The 13453-nt window shown below is 52.4% G+C and overlaps 1 protein-coding gene across 1 annotated transcript; it reads right to left on the bottom strand.

Annotated features, from left to right (window-relative positions):
- Positions 1 to 815: 815 nt before the first annotated feature.
- TRAPPC14 (trafficking protein particle complex subunit 14) lies at positions 816 to 13072 on the bottom strand. The gene is made up of 11 exons (XM_082197717.1): positions 12431 to 13072; positions 12229 to 12324; positions 11998 to 12127; positions 11749 to 11835; positions 10744 to 10864; positions 9614 to 9764; positions 7629 to 7711; positions 3999 to 4162; positions 3212 to 3366; positions 2088 to 2281; positions 816 to 1893 (listed from the first exon to the last, which is right to left on the bottom strand). Exons 1-11 carry the CDS (start codon positions 12824 to 12826, stop codon positions 1740 to 1742), a joined length of 1731 nt encoding a protein of 576 aa, XP_082053843.1. The 5' UTR covers positions 12827 to 13072; the 3' UTR covers positions 816 to 1739.
- Positions 13073 to 13453: the final 381 nt, after the last annotated feature.

The raw sequence follows: 13453 nt of genomic DNA, 5'->3' as shown, positions 1-13453 counted from the left end.
AATCCTGTTACAATGTATCCACTCTGTTTCTGCTTTTGCTCTATAGTACAGAGTGGCTTAGAAATCACTGAAATCTTCAAAAATTGATATAAAATCAACCGTAACTCCGATTTCTTCACTTTTGGTGTCATTCAACTCACCTCCCCCTGGACTCCATAATGCTACCCCTACCTCCATAATCCCCGAAGCGGCAGGTCACGTACACAGGAATTTCTTAATCCTGTCAGATAGTCTTGCAAAATCCTTCCTTCGGGCAATATTAGGTGGCAGACGATGCATATCTCTGACCCATTGTCTTGCCACCACCGGTACTCAATAAATGTGTATCTATGTATATTTCCCGCTCCGCATATCCCCCCTCCCTCATCCGAAAATGCTAATTAATGTAATCCCACCTTTTCATAATGTATTCATGACGTGTAAAGTATATTCATGATGTAACTTGTGAAACCCAACCTTCCCATAATGTATTCGTGACGTTTCATGCACTGTATTCTGGGACATGGAGGGAAAACTCAAAAGTTCATGTCACCCCTTTCTCACTGTTCAATCTCGCCTTGAACCTGTTGCGCAATAAACTTGGACCTTCTGCAGTTTGCTCCTGTGTCCGGCTGAGCTCATTTTCTTCCGCAGGGACCCACGGACTTAGTCCGATGAGCTGGGTGGCAGGGTAACCCCGCACCCAGATTTTTTCCGTAACACCTAATCTGCCCTGAGTCATCCAGCGCCCAGCTTCATGGGGCGTCCGCTCGACGTCCTTCCTTGGAGGAATGTCTCTCCCCACTCCTGGAAGACCCCCCAAAACACACCAACGCTTTCCCCCAGCCAGCGCAGTTTATTTGCAAAAGACACAACGTGGAGTCGGAGATGCTTTGGAGGCAAATAATAATACAAAACATATAAATAACATAAAAATTAAATAAAGTGCAATGGAATGGGGCCCTTTGGCCTGAGATGGCAGGAGGGGCTGGGGTGGAGGCCTGCCCACCCCTCTCCCGCGGATGCAGCAGCTGCCAGTGTGAAATGGGGTGGGGTGGAGGGGTAAGAGAAATCTGCCCCCTTCCCAGTCCTCAGAAGTGGCACAATCCAGTGTGATCCAGAAGATCCGCAGCAGCAGCAAAGGTACCCCTCCACCAGCAGGGGGCAGCCCAGATTCGTCCCATAGCCATAGACCTGTAGCGTTGGGAGGGACCCCCAGGGTCATCTAGTCCAACCCTCTGCAATGCAGCTGTCCAGTGGGTGTACCGTCAAGCTCCAAGGTGTAGCAGCAGCAGCAGCAGCTGATTCCTGATCCTCAGCATGGGGCAATTGGGGGAGCTGCCCCCCAAGATTCTTGGCCTCATTTGCACACACCGTGGAGGACGACGTCAATGAGGTTGGGGGTATGTGCCCCCCATTTTGAAGGAGCAAATGTGGAGAGGGGGAGCAGCCAAAACCCCTGTGGGAGATGGCACAGTGAGGGGGGTGTCTCATGGGGGGGGCTGGAGCTCTGAGCCCCCGCAAGGGAAAGGGAACAGCGGAGAGAATTGGAAGGTCCCCCCACATTTATTGGGTGTGCTGAGACTTTTCCTGGGGTGGGGTCACATGCGCGGCTTTGATTCCATGGGGGGCAGCACTGGGGCATTTGCAGGTTTGGGGGCGGGGGAGGCAGGAGGTTTGTTCCCTTGCAAGACAGGAGGCAGCGTCTCCCTTTGGGAGGAGGGCAGGGGAAGGGGGTGGGGTCTCTGCCCCCCCCCACCTCACGTGACGGGGGCCACCACCAGCACCTTGCACTCCCGCTTGGCAATCTTGTCCAGGGAAAGAGCAGCCTTGTCGGGGGGCAGATAGAGGGGGCGCCCCACGGGGGAGCCCACGGGGGGAGTGATTGCTCGGCGCTCCATGACACTGCCTGACCTGTGGGGGGGGGAGAGAAAGAGAGGCCTCAGTGGGGGGCCTTGGCCAACCCCCAGGAGAACCCAGGAGCCCTGCCTCTCTCGTCTGCCCCCTTCAGCCCACCCTCCTCCATCACCCTCCCTTCCTGTTCCCTGAAAGAGTGTAGAATTGGAAGGGACCCCACAGGGCCATCTAGCCGAACCCCCTGCACCCACCTCATGAGGTGGCCCCTGGCCGGCTGCTGGTGGGAGAAGCTCTGCGAGCGGCCCAGGCTGGCCTGGTGACGCTCCACCAGCTCCCGGACCGCCGGGCTGCCTGGGCTGCTCTTGCGGGAGACGGGCCGGGCCTCCGGAGGCGGGTTCGAGACGCTGGCGGTGAACTGCAGCTTCAGCTTCATGTGCTGGGAGAGCTTCCGGGGAGCAAGAGCGAGGAAGAGAAAGAGAAAGAGGTCCATGCCTTCTGCAGCTGGGCAGTGCCACACAGAGCGGGAGCCCAGGAGGGCAGCAGCTGCTGCTGCTTCCAAATAGCAGTGGACTGCAGAGTTGGGAGGGAGCTCTGAGGGTCATCCAGTCCAGCCCCCTGCAACTCAGCAGGTCCAGAAGGAAGGGCTTGGCTGCCCATTAGCACCACCCTGAGCACAGAGACCAGCAAGGTCCTCTGCAGAGCTCCACAATCCCATCTCCCCTCTGCCAGAAGGGCCTCCTGGGCCAAAGGGGCCCATCCAGTCCCAGAACCTGAGAGCCATAGTGTTCTAGGGCTGAAAGGGACCCCAGGGTCATCTAGTCCAACCCCCTGCAATGCAGGAATCTCAGCTCAAGCAGCCATGAGAGACGACCAGGCAGCGTCTTCTCTCGGTGGCCAACCTGATGCCCATTGTGAGATTCCTGCAAGCAAAATCCAAGTGCAATAACCACTCCCTCCCCGCCTGTGGTTTCCAGCCACTGGGGCCACCTTGCAAGAGTTGAACTCTGGAACTCACTGCCACGGGAAGCAGAGCTGGCCATCCACTTGGATGGCTTTAAAAGAGGGTTGGGCAGGTTCATGGAGGGGGCTGTGACAGCTACCAGCCCCTGGGAAGATTTGGGACAGATGAAGGAAAATCCATCTTCCTGCCGTGTCCGATCCTCTCTTAATGCCATCCCTCTTGTGGGAGGGAGTTCCACAGGTTAACTGTGCTGTGCGGAGAAAGTCTTTCTTTTACCTTTCCGAAATCTGCCCACATTCAACCACAGCATTGTCAAGAATTCCCCAAGGGCCATGCAGCCCAGCCCCCCCCCCCCGGCAGAAAGGAGCCCAGAGCCCGGATGGAAGCATGTGCTGGCGCACAGGAGCTTCTTACCTCGTACAACCCGGCGCGCAGCGCCTGAAAGGTGACGCAGAAAGTCCGGGCGCTGCCCTTCCGGGAGAACCCCAAGTTGTTGAGCGGCGTGTGGCAGACGATGGCGTCCTGGGCGTCCTGGATGGCGCGCCGTTCCTCGCAGGACAGCTTCTTGCCTGGGGGGTGTCAGGAAAAGGAAAGGGCAGCAGCCTTGTCCCACCTGAGGTGCCCCAGAGAAGCCCACAAGCGAGAACCACCAGCTCCTGCTTTTGCGGGGAGACTGCCCCTGAGCTTGGAGGCTCTGCTCCCTGTGAGCCTGGCCCAGGAGCTCTTTCTCATCCACTTCCTCATGCTCCAGCCCCCCACCCCCCGGACCAAGAGTGGCAAGGCTCCCCCCACAACTCTTCCTGGCCGGAGAATCGTAGAGTTGGAAGGGATCCCCACTGGTCATCTAGCCCAAAGCTGAAGAATCCCTGAGAAATGGCTCCCCAGCATCTCCCTAAAGACCTTCCAAGACAGTATTTCCAGGCAGGACTCATTGAATCAGGGAAACTCAGGGTCATCGAGGGATCGCAGATAAGCCCTGCCTCTCTCACCCACCCCGTCAGCCTGCCTCCTCCATTACCCCCCTTCCCTGCTCCCCAAAACAGGAGGGAAGAATCATGGAATCATAGACCCCAAGGGTCACAAAAGAATGCCTGACAGATGGCGATCCTCCAAGGAAGAAGAGACCGCCACAGAATTATGGAATGGTTGGGCTGGGCAGGGGCCACCAAAGGTCATCCAGCCCAGCCCACCATGCTCTCACCAGCAGCCGCACTCTCCGGAGTCCACACCAGGCGCACGGCCAGGAAGTCCTGCAGGTTGTTGATGAGGGTGTAGGTGACGGTGAAGCGGCGGTGAAGGGCGACTGGAGACTCGCACTCGGCTGTCATGACGAATCGGGGGCGGGCCAGCCGGATGCTGGGAAGCCTAAGAAGAAGGAGGAGGAGGAGATAAATTGAAATTGCAGAGCTTTGAAAAACTAAAAAATAAATTGTGAGATTGGCTTCATTATTATCAAATAATGGAGGCATACAATTTGGACAAGAAAATTGGCTTCCAGGTGGAAAAATCAAAACTGGAAACAGAACTGTTAGAGTCTAAAGTTAAGAATTTGTCAAGAATGTATAACTTGCTGTTGAAATGGAATACTCAAGATTAAACAGTGAGATCTGTTATGATTAAATGGGCACAAGATGTTGGACATAACATTATGATGGCTGACTGGGAACAGTTATGGACCACAGGTATGAAGTTCAAGGCATGTAATGCCTTAAGAGAGAATATTATGAAAATGATATACAGGTGGTACATGACACCAGTCAAGCTTGCAAAAATCTATCATTTGCCCAATAATAAATGTTGGAAATGTAAGGAAACTGAAGGCACATTCTTTCACCTTTGGTGGACGTGCCCAAGGATTAAGGCTTTCTGGGAGATGATCTATAATGAAATGAAAAAGGTATTCAAATATACCTTCCTGAAGAAACCAGAGGCCTTTCTCCTGGGCAGTCGGCCAATTGGTGCCAAAGAAGGACAGAACTTTCTTTCTGTATGCCACAACAGCAGCAAGGATACTTATTGCAAAGTACTGGAAGACACAAGATCTACCCACTCTGGAAGAATGGCAGATGAAGGTGATGGACTACATGGAACTGCCGGAAATGACTGGCAGAATCCGAGACCAGGGAGAAGAGTCGGTGGAAGAAGATTGGAAGAAATTTAAAGACTATTTACAGAAGCACTGTAAAATTAATGAATGTTAGAATGACGTTGGAATGAAGCTAAGGGTTTTTTTAGTAGCAATGTTATAAGGAGTATGTAAAAATGGACTGCTAACAGATGAGAATATACAGTTATTACATATTAAGACAAAGGACTAAGATAAAAACAAAGAGGGAAAGGACTTGCTGAATTAACTTACTGAACTGGAATACAAAAAGGGGAGATGTGAGGAGGTCAGGGAAACAAGTGAATGAAAGACAAGATATGGAAAGATTGATTTGTTTTTAATTGTTTTTACTTTTTTGTATTTTGTATTCTCTTTTTTCTTTTTTTGTTCTTTTTTATTTTTTATTATTGTAACTTTTTTTTGAAACTTTAATAAATATCTTATAAAAGAAGAAGAAGAAGAAGAAGAAGAAGAAGAAGAAGAAGAAGAAGAAGAAGAAGAAGAAGAAGAAGAATACTGCCCCATCTGGCTGGGCTTCCAGCACATATAAAAACATAAGAAAGCATCAAACATTCAAAGCATTTAGCAGCTTAGGGGAGGAAGGGACGCTGTGCTGAGTGTCAGGGCAGGGAGGCCCAGGAAGGGGGCAGTCAGGGTCCTGCCCCACCGCACCCCACCTGGGGGGGGGGTAGGACCCCTTCGTCCCTGGGAACGTGAGTGGGAAAGTAAAGATGTGACAGCAAGATGGGCAGCCAGCAGCGGGGAGGCAGCGTCCATCGTCCTCATGGAGTTGAGAGGGACCGCCAAGGGCCATCTAGCCCACCCACCCCCGGCAGGGCAGGAATTGCAGCTCAAGATTTCTGCATGACTGAGAGAAACACCTTTTGGACGAAGTGGGTGGAGGTCCAGCCAATTGCGGGTGGGCCTAGCTCCCCTTTGCTGTGGTCACTCTGTGACTTGACCAAGTCCAGTAGCCCTGTATTTCCCTCTCTTCTTGCAGGGCTATGCCTGATCCTCTTTTTTTAACCATCATATGGAGGTTTTGTACAGACTTCCCAACCTTCTCTTCCTTGGCATTCTTAATAAACCTAGTTTTTGCTGTACCCTAGTTTTCTCCTTGTAGTCCTTCGTTATATTGTTTATACACCCCTACTTGTAGATTGATTTTAGCATCATATTTTTAAAAAATATTTCCCAAAGCTGTCCCATCCCTTTGTTTCCCCCCATCTCGGTTTTTTATTTTGGCTGTGAGATTTGCGAGTTCCGCAAATTCTATTAGTTTCTGCAGCCATTGTTCTTTAGCTGGAATTTCTTTCCCTTTCCAACTTCTGGCATATTCTAGTCTGGCTGCAGCCGTCACATAGAGGAATAGGTTATGAACCTTTGTAGGGATCTCATCTTCAATCATCACTAGTAGAAAAGCTTTCGGGTTTTTTGGAAATGTGATCCGGAAAAGTTTTCTAAGCTGGTCATAGACCATCCCCCAGAACTTTGGGGCAAGTTTACACTGCCCTCATATATGGACAAAGGATCCCTCGACCTCTGAGTATTTCCAGCAGAGGTTGGACCCTCATCTGTAAATCTTAGCAGGATTATTGGGGGTCAGGTACGACCTGTACAGCATTCTTTGTATATTTTCTTTTATCAGGCCGAAATATTAATAGTTTTGTTCCACAGCTTCTCCCAGGCTGAAATTTCAATGTTGTGTCCAATATCAATAGCCCAGTGTATCATTACTTCCTTGACCATCTCGTCTTTGATCTCCCATTCCAGTAAAATTTGATAAAGTCTAGATATTAGTTTTTTTATTATTTCCCAATCCTGCTTTCCCGAATTCTTTCCCTTCCAAAAAAACCTTTGTCTTTATCTTTCCTAAAGACCTAGTGCATTTGAAAGTACTGAAACCAGTTTGGAATCTAGCTTTGCTCCTCTTCTGTTTTTGAAAGTCCTATAGAGTCCTCTTTGATTTCAAGGAGGTCCCTGTATGTACCCCAATTCTTACTCAGCTTTAGTTTCTTAACTGCAACTATCTCGATAGGGGAGATCCACCGGGGGGGGGGTCTTCCTTTCTAGGAGGTCTTTATATCTCACCCACATTTTATATAGATTATTCCTTATCAAGCAAATATGAATTCTCTTATGAACTTTGGCTTTGTCATAGCACAGGCAAGTGTGCCATCCATACATCAGGTCGAATCCTTCTAGGTCCAGAACATTTGTGTTTTTCAACTCTACCCACTCTTTCATCCAACATAAACAAGCCTCTTCATAATACATTTTCAATGTTAGGCAGCCCAAATCCACACCCCTTATTCTTTATGTCAATTAAAATTTCATATTTAGTCCAGGGCTTTCCCCCCGCCAGATTAAATTAGCTACGTCCTTTTTCCATTTCTTTAAGCAGTGAGTGCCACTAAATACTAGAAGGCCTGAAACAAAAAAAGCATCTTGGAGAGAAAGTTCATTTTGATCGCAGATATTCTCCCTAGAAACGAAAGCTTCATTCAGTTCCATTTCTCAAGGTCTTTTTATTTATTTATTATTATTTAATAAATCAGGGAGGGGTGAGGAAAACTTTTCGAGGTCTTTTTAAAATTTCAACCCCAGTCTCTACATACTTAACTTGAAATAGCTTCAAGTTTCTGAGTTGAACCACACTCCCAAATATTTGACTTTCTTTTCTGCTTTTATATCATGTCTGATCCTCTTTTCAAGTTCCCTTACCTGTAGTGGGTGTAGATGCTGGCGGTGAAAGGCAGCTTTGGGGTTGACCACTGGACCACGGCGATGAGAGGGACTTCCAAGCCCTGCGATTAAACCAGAGAGCCATAGGATGGTCAAGTTGGAAGGGACCCCAAGGGTCATCCAGTCCAACCCCCTGCAAGGCAGGAATCTCAACCAAATCAAGAGGGCATGCTGCATTTTTCAACTTGCAACTTCCAAAAATGAGGGGCGCTAAAAAGTTGTGACAGGACTTAGGAATTCAAGAGATATTTTGGTTAAATTAAAGCAATTTAGTTCTGCTTGGTTAGTACAACATGTAAAATGCCCTAGAGATAATTAAAAACGAGTGTCAAGTACTTGCAGTTATATTATATACTAAAATTATTACTTTTATTTATATAATATGCATTGCATATTTTATATTACCTGTTGCCTACCTTTCAGAAGGCAAAATTAAAATTATTTGGTTTTCTGAGAACAGTTTATGTGCTTCTTAATCAAATATAGACTTACCAAGCTAACTGTCGCCCAATCACAAAAATAATAGCAGATATGGATTCCTCGCACCTAAATATATTTTTAAGACCCCTCGCTGCAAAAATTAAGTTTCACCCCTTAAAATTATTGCAGGCAGGAAATGATTGGCAGACATGCTGGCCCCACCCACCCCATGCAGTATATCCTGCCTCTCCCCCCCTGGCCTCTCCCTCATAGAATCCCAGAAGGAAGGGATCCCCAAGGGACATCTAGTCCAATGGCTCTCAGACTTCTTTCTCTGGGTCAGACGTTCAGAACAAAAATGTTCTTGCACTGCACTGATTTTTTTATGGATAAGAAATACAAAAAGAAGCAACTCCAGGCAACTACTTTATAGTATGATCACGGGACACCCAGAAAGCATAAAGCAATGGAGCTAGAGAAAATACATGCATCCTTCCCAAAATATATTTATAAATGAGTCTCTTCCATCTGTACCTCCAGGAGGTATACACAGTCAGTGAGAGGCGTGAGCCAGCCTTTGCTGGGCAATCTCATTTATATTAGGCCTAATTTGAGACAAAGAAGCCCTCCTCTCCTCCTTGACACAAAGAAGCCTTTCTCTTCTCTGATCTTTCATATTTGTCAGAGTTGAAGAACAGCCCGTGCTCTCGAAGAGAGGCTGGGATACTGTTTCTGGTCGTATATCCCCAAGAGCCCAGAGGCATGCTCCTGTGTTGCATTTCTCATGTTTTGGCAACAGAGAATCTGTCCATGTTTCTCATTTATATGAGGTCTAATTTAAGGTGGACAAACTTTCATCTCCTCAACACAAAGAAGCCTTACTCTTGCTCTCGTTTTGAAAATATACCAATCTATATTCTGCAAATAAATAAATAAATGTTTTCCAATTCAGGCCTTGCCTTGTTATCATCAGGCTCAAATTTAAACAATAACTGTCAATGCAGAAATTGATTGTTTTTTTAAATCAGCAGTGCAATTAACACTAGCCTGATACTGGTAACAATTTATGGAATTCCCCCTTGAAGTCTGGCTAAATAATATTTGGAATGGGGCTGTATCAGAACGCCTCACTCATCCCAGAAGGGGAACAAAACGCGCTGCAGGGAGACCTGCTTTCGGCAAACTTTGCTTCCTTTCTTTTCCTTTATAAATGAGACAGAAGATACTTTTATTCCACCCCCAACACCAGAACTTGTGGAGAGCTGAATAGATAAGGCATCAGTAAACATCTTGCTTGTGTAATGCCTACGAAGCTTAATAAGAAGGTAGCACTGGACCAAAGAACCCCTTCTTTTCTTCATACAAGACTATCCTATCCTGCCCTGAAATGTGAAGTGCTTCTTGGAGAAGCCCTGCTCTAGCCCCACCCCCAGTGTCTGCCTTGAGGAGGTGGCAGCAATCCTGGCAGCAAGGCGGACCCCCCCCGATCCCCCCTCCACCGGGTGCCAGTGGGGTGGGTCCCAGCCGGGTGGGCAGACCCTCACCTCCTTGGCGCTGTCTGGCGGGGGCTGCTCGGGGGCCTGCAGCTGGAAGAGGAAGTTCTGCTCCTCCAGGGCCCGCAGGGAGCAGGGGCAGGAAGCTGTGGCCGAGGGCACCCGGGAGAAGGAGGCCATGGACACCTCACCCGACTGGTGGCTGGAGAGAAAGGGGGAGAAAGAGGGGTAAACGGGGAGGAAAGAGGCCCCCACCTCCCAAGACTCCTGCCTCCATCTCTCCGACTGCCCCGTCCCTGTAGAATTGTAGGATTGAAGAATTTGGAGGGGTCCCCAAGGGTCATCCAGCCCAACCCCCTGCAATCCTGAGTAAGCTGCGTCAGCAGCACTGAAGTGACCTCCCCAAGGCTGTGTGTCTGGAGGTCCTGGGCTTCCCAGACAACAAGACCCCCTTCTTGGCCTGGCTGATGGGCTCCAAAGGAAAGCAGAGCAAGATGTTTGCCACCCGCTGGGCTGCAGGAGTTGCCAGAAGGAGGCCTACAAAGCACCAGTGGTCCTGGGGGTGGGGAACGCTGCCTGCAGGGGCATGGCGCGCGTCCCAGGGATGTGGTGTGCTGCCTGCGGGGGCGTGGCACCCAGTGCGTGGAGGGAGGGGCAGCCACGATGGCACTCCACGGGGATCGTGCCGCCAGGGTCGATCCCCCTGCACCCCTTTTCCTCCGCCAGTGCAAGGTGCCATCCAAGCATCTTAGGGACTCTACTCTGGATTTGCATAGGGTTTACTCCTTAGCCATTTCTTCCCCCTCAAATATCCTGCAAGGCAGCAGAGGTTTAGGATCAGAGTTTTCCTTCCCTTAGAGGGGCTCCCTTCCCAGACAGACAAGCCCCACCTGCCCCTCACTTTCTTCATCCACATCAGGAGCAGAAACTGTCTTCTTGATCCCATCTGCTCAATCCACCAGAGCCTGACCACACACAGGGGAAGCCCCTAACTCTCTGGGGGTTTGAGACCCATTAGCAACCTCAGCTGTCTTAGCTGGCCAGTCGAAGACACTCTGAGTGCAGGGTGGGGACCAAAGGTCAAAAGCCCCAGAATGAAGTGGAGGCCTTTCCAGGCCACAATGGCAGACTGGGGGGTCACCAGCTCCAGCTGACTGCCCACCCATAAACTGTTCTCTTACCAGACATCATCAACGAGCAAGACGGACCCATCTGGCATCATAGGAAGGTAACTGGTGTTGAAATTGGGCAGGATCCGCACATCCCACACAGAGAGCTCCTCCTGCGAGGCTGCGTTCAAAACTGGAGGTGGGGGGGGGAAGAGGGTGGGTGTGCAAAAGATTAAAGGCAGGGGAAAGGTCCTGGGATCCAAAGAGACAGGTGCTCTTGCAAAGGATGGCGTGCATCATTAATCTATGGAACTGCCTTCCACAGGAGGCAGCGATGGCCGCCCACCTGGACGGCTTTAGACAAGGACTGGTCACATTCATGGAGGAGGAGAGGGCTACTGGTGGCTTCTAATCAGGAGTTCAACTCCTCCAAGGGAGTCCCTGGATCATCAGCCTGGTGGCCCCCATCATCACAGCAGGAATGTTGGGGGTGGAGAGAGAGAGAGAGAGAGACCGTGATCAGCTGGACTTTCCAGGACACCTGTGTGCTTGATCAAGCAGCTTCTTCTGATGATCCAATGGAACCTCCAGGCAGGTCCAGAGACAGTCTATCTGGATTTCCTGGTTCCAAGGGGCTTTTGGCCACTGTGAGGACAGGGTGGTGGCCTAGGTGAGCCCCCCTGGACCTGATGCAGCATGGCTCTCATTATGATCTTGTGAGGAGGAACCTAGAATGGGGCCCTCCTTTCACTCTTTCCCATATCAGACGCCTGGTTGGTCCAGTGTGAGAAAAGGAGGCTGGACTCCAGGTGGGGTGCCAGACCTTGCGCCTGAGCCTGCAGGTGCTCCGCTCTCCTGGGGTTCTTCTGCACCCAGCCTTCGCTTAGAGACCCTCCAGTTGGTGGGGGGGAGGATGTCGGTCCCCCAGCCCTGCTTACACATGTGGGGGGGGCACCACCCACAGGAAATGGCAGAGCATGGCCATCGGCAGGTCCCTGGAAGATGGAGAGGCCCCCTGCCCCCATCATGCCCCTGCCCCAGCTGCTCCCCACATTTCCCCCCAATGCCCCCACGCACCTTTCAGTACCGTCAGGTGTTTCCCCGACACATTCAGGGGTTGGCACTTCAGCTCCGGAGGAGGCAGGACAGTCAGCATGGTGCTCACTGCAGGGAGGGGGTCAAAGGTCAGAGGGTGGCACCCGCCCCATGCACCTAAGAGGGATTTTTTGGAAGGCAGGTGGAGAGAGGGGGTGTTTGGAGGAGACCCCACGCTCCTCTCAATTCAGAGGTGCTGCGGGGAGTGGGTTCTAGGTCTTGAGCGCCCACCTTGCGCCTTGAAAGCCCCCTGCTCTTCCCGGAAGGTCTGCGAGGGGGCCCGATCCTGCAGGATGCTGAGGTAGCCGCGTTCCCGCACCTCCGCCTTCTCCTGGTCCCGCTTCCAAACCGTCACCACGATCTGGGGGCGCAAAACCGATCCGTGGGTGTTTCGTGGGGTGGGGGTAGGGTGTCCACCCAGCCAGGTGAGCCTCCTCCCCACCGTACCTGCCCGGCTCTCACCTTGGCCTTGACGGTGGTGGGGGGCAGCTTGTCCAGGCAGATGGTCAGGGGGAAGATGACCTCGTCCGTGGACACGATGGGCTCTTCCATGGGCACCTGCGCGGGCCGGGAGGGAAGCGTCAGCGGGCCGGATCCAGATTCCTCCCTCCCGCAAGGCACTCCGCCTCACCGCCCCGCCACCCGCGTCCGCTCCGGGCCTTACTCCTGCGGCGGGTCTCCCGGGGGTCCCCTGGCCGTGGGTCAGCAGCGCCCGGCAGTCGCGGAAGAGGCTCCCGGGGGCCGTGTCCTCGTCGTCTTCGCGGGTCGGCTCGGGCTCTCCGCCCAGCGTCGCCTCGCCGCCCAGGCTGGCCCCGGGGCTAACGCTGGCCAGGGCAGAGAGGGACCCGGCCAGCTCCCCCCAGGGCGCCCTCCCGCCGCCCTCCCCACCGGCGCCCCCCGGCCGGCAGCGAAGCACCAGCAGGAAGCGGACCGTCTCGCCCAGGTAAAGGTGGTTGCGCCGCGGCAGCGCCCGGTAGCGCCCCGGCTCGCCCTGCAGCACCTCCCGCGCCGGGAAGGGCACGGCCGGGAAATACATGAAGTAGTCGCACTGGGACTCCATAGCAGGTGCGGGGGGGGGGTCCACATCCGAGGGGGGCGGAGGAGAGGGAGCCCCACAGATGCGGGGAGGGGGGCGGATTCCAGGCGGCGGGGGTGGGGGAGAGATCAGCAAGCAAGAGGGAGGGAGGGAGAGAGAAGGAAGGGAGGGGGGTTACGCTCGGAGGGGCGGGGGGATCCGCCTCCGAGGGAGGTGGAAGAGATGCGGAGCAGAGATGAGGAAAAGGGGGCAGATTCCCGGCGGTGCGCGGGGGGGGGGCAAAGATCAAGAAGGAAGAGAGGGAGGGAGGGAGGCGCCGGTGCGGTGGGGGGGGGGGCCAGGCCGGGCTGTGCGGCGCGGCGGGGCGGAGCGAGCCAGGAAAGAAGGAAGGAGGAAGGGAGAGAATGAAAGAAAGAGGAAGGAGGAGGAGGGAGGAGGAGAGGGGATGCGCTCCCCTCCTCCTCCTCCTCGTTGGCTCTGTCGGCCCCTGCCCCACGACAGTGCAGCTCCCTCCGTATTAATAATGGCGTTCCTCTGCGGTTGATATGATCGTGAAGGTCAAAACAACGGCAAGAAAGGCAAGAAAGGAGATCTCGCATTGGCGGTGGATTCCTAGCGGGCGGTCCATGCCTCCTTCCGCTTCCATAGGCT

The sequence above is a fragment of the Podarcis vaucheri genome, assembly GCF_965113315.1.
Source record: "Podarcis vaucheri genome assembly, chromosome: 13".
Lineage (NCBI taxonomy): Eukaryota > Metazoa > Chordata > Lepidosauria > Squamata > Lacertidae > Podarcis > Podarcis vaucheri.
The sequence above is the reverse complement of the archived record's forward strand: the minus strand, read 5'-3'. Positions and strand labels throughout refer to the sequence as shown.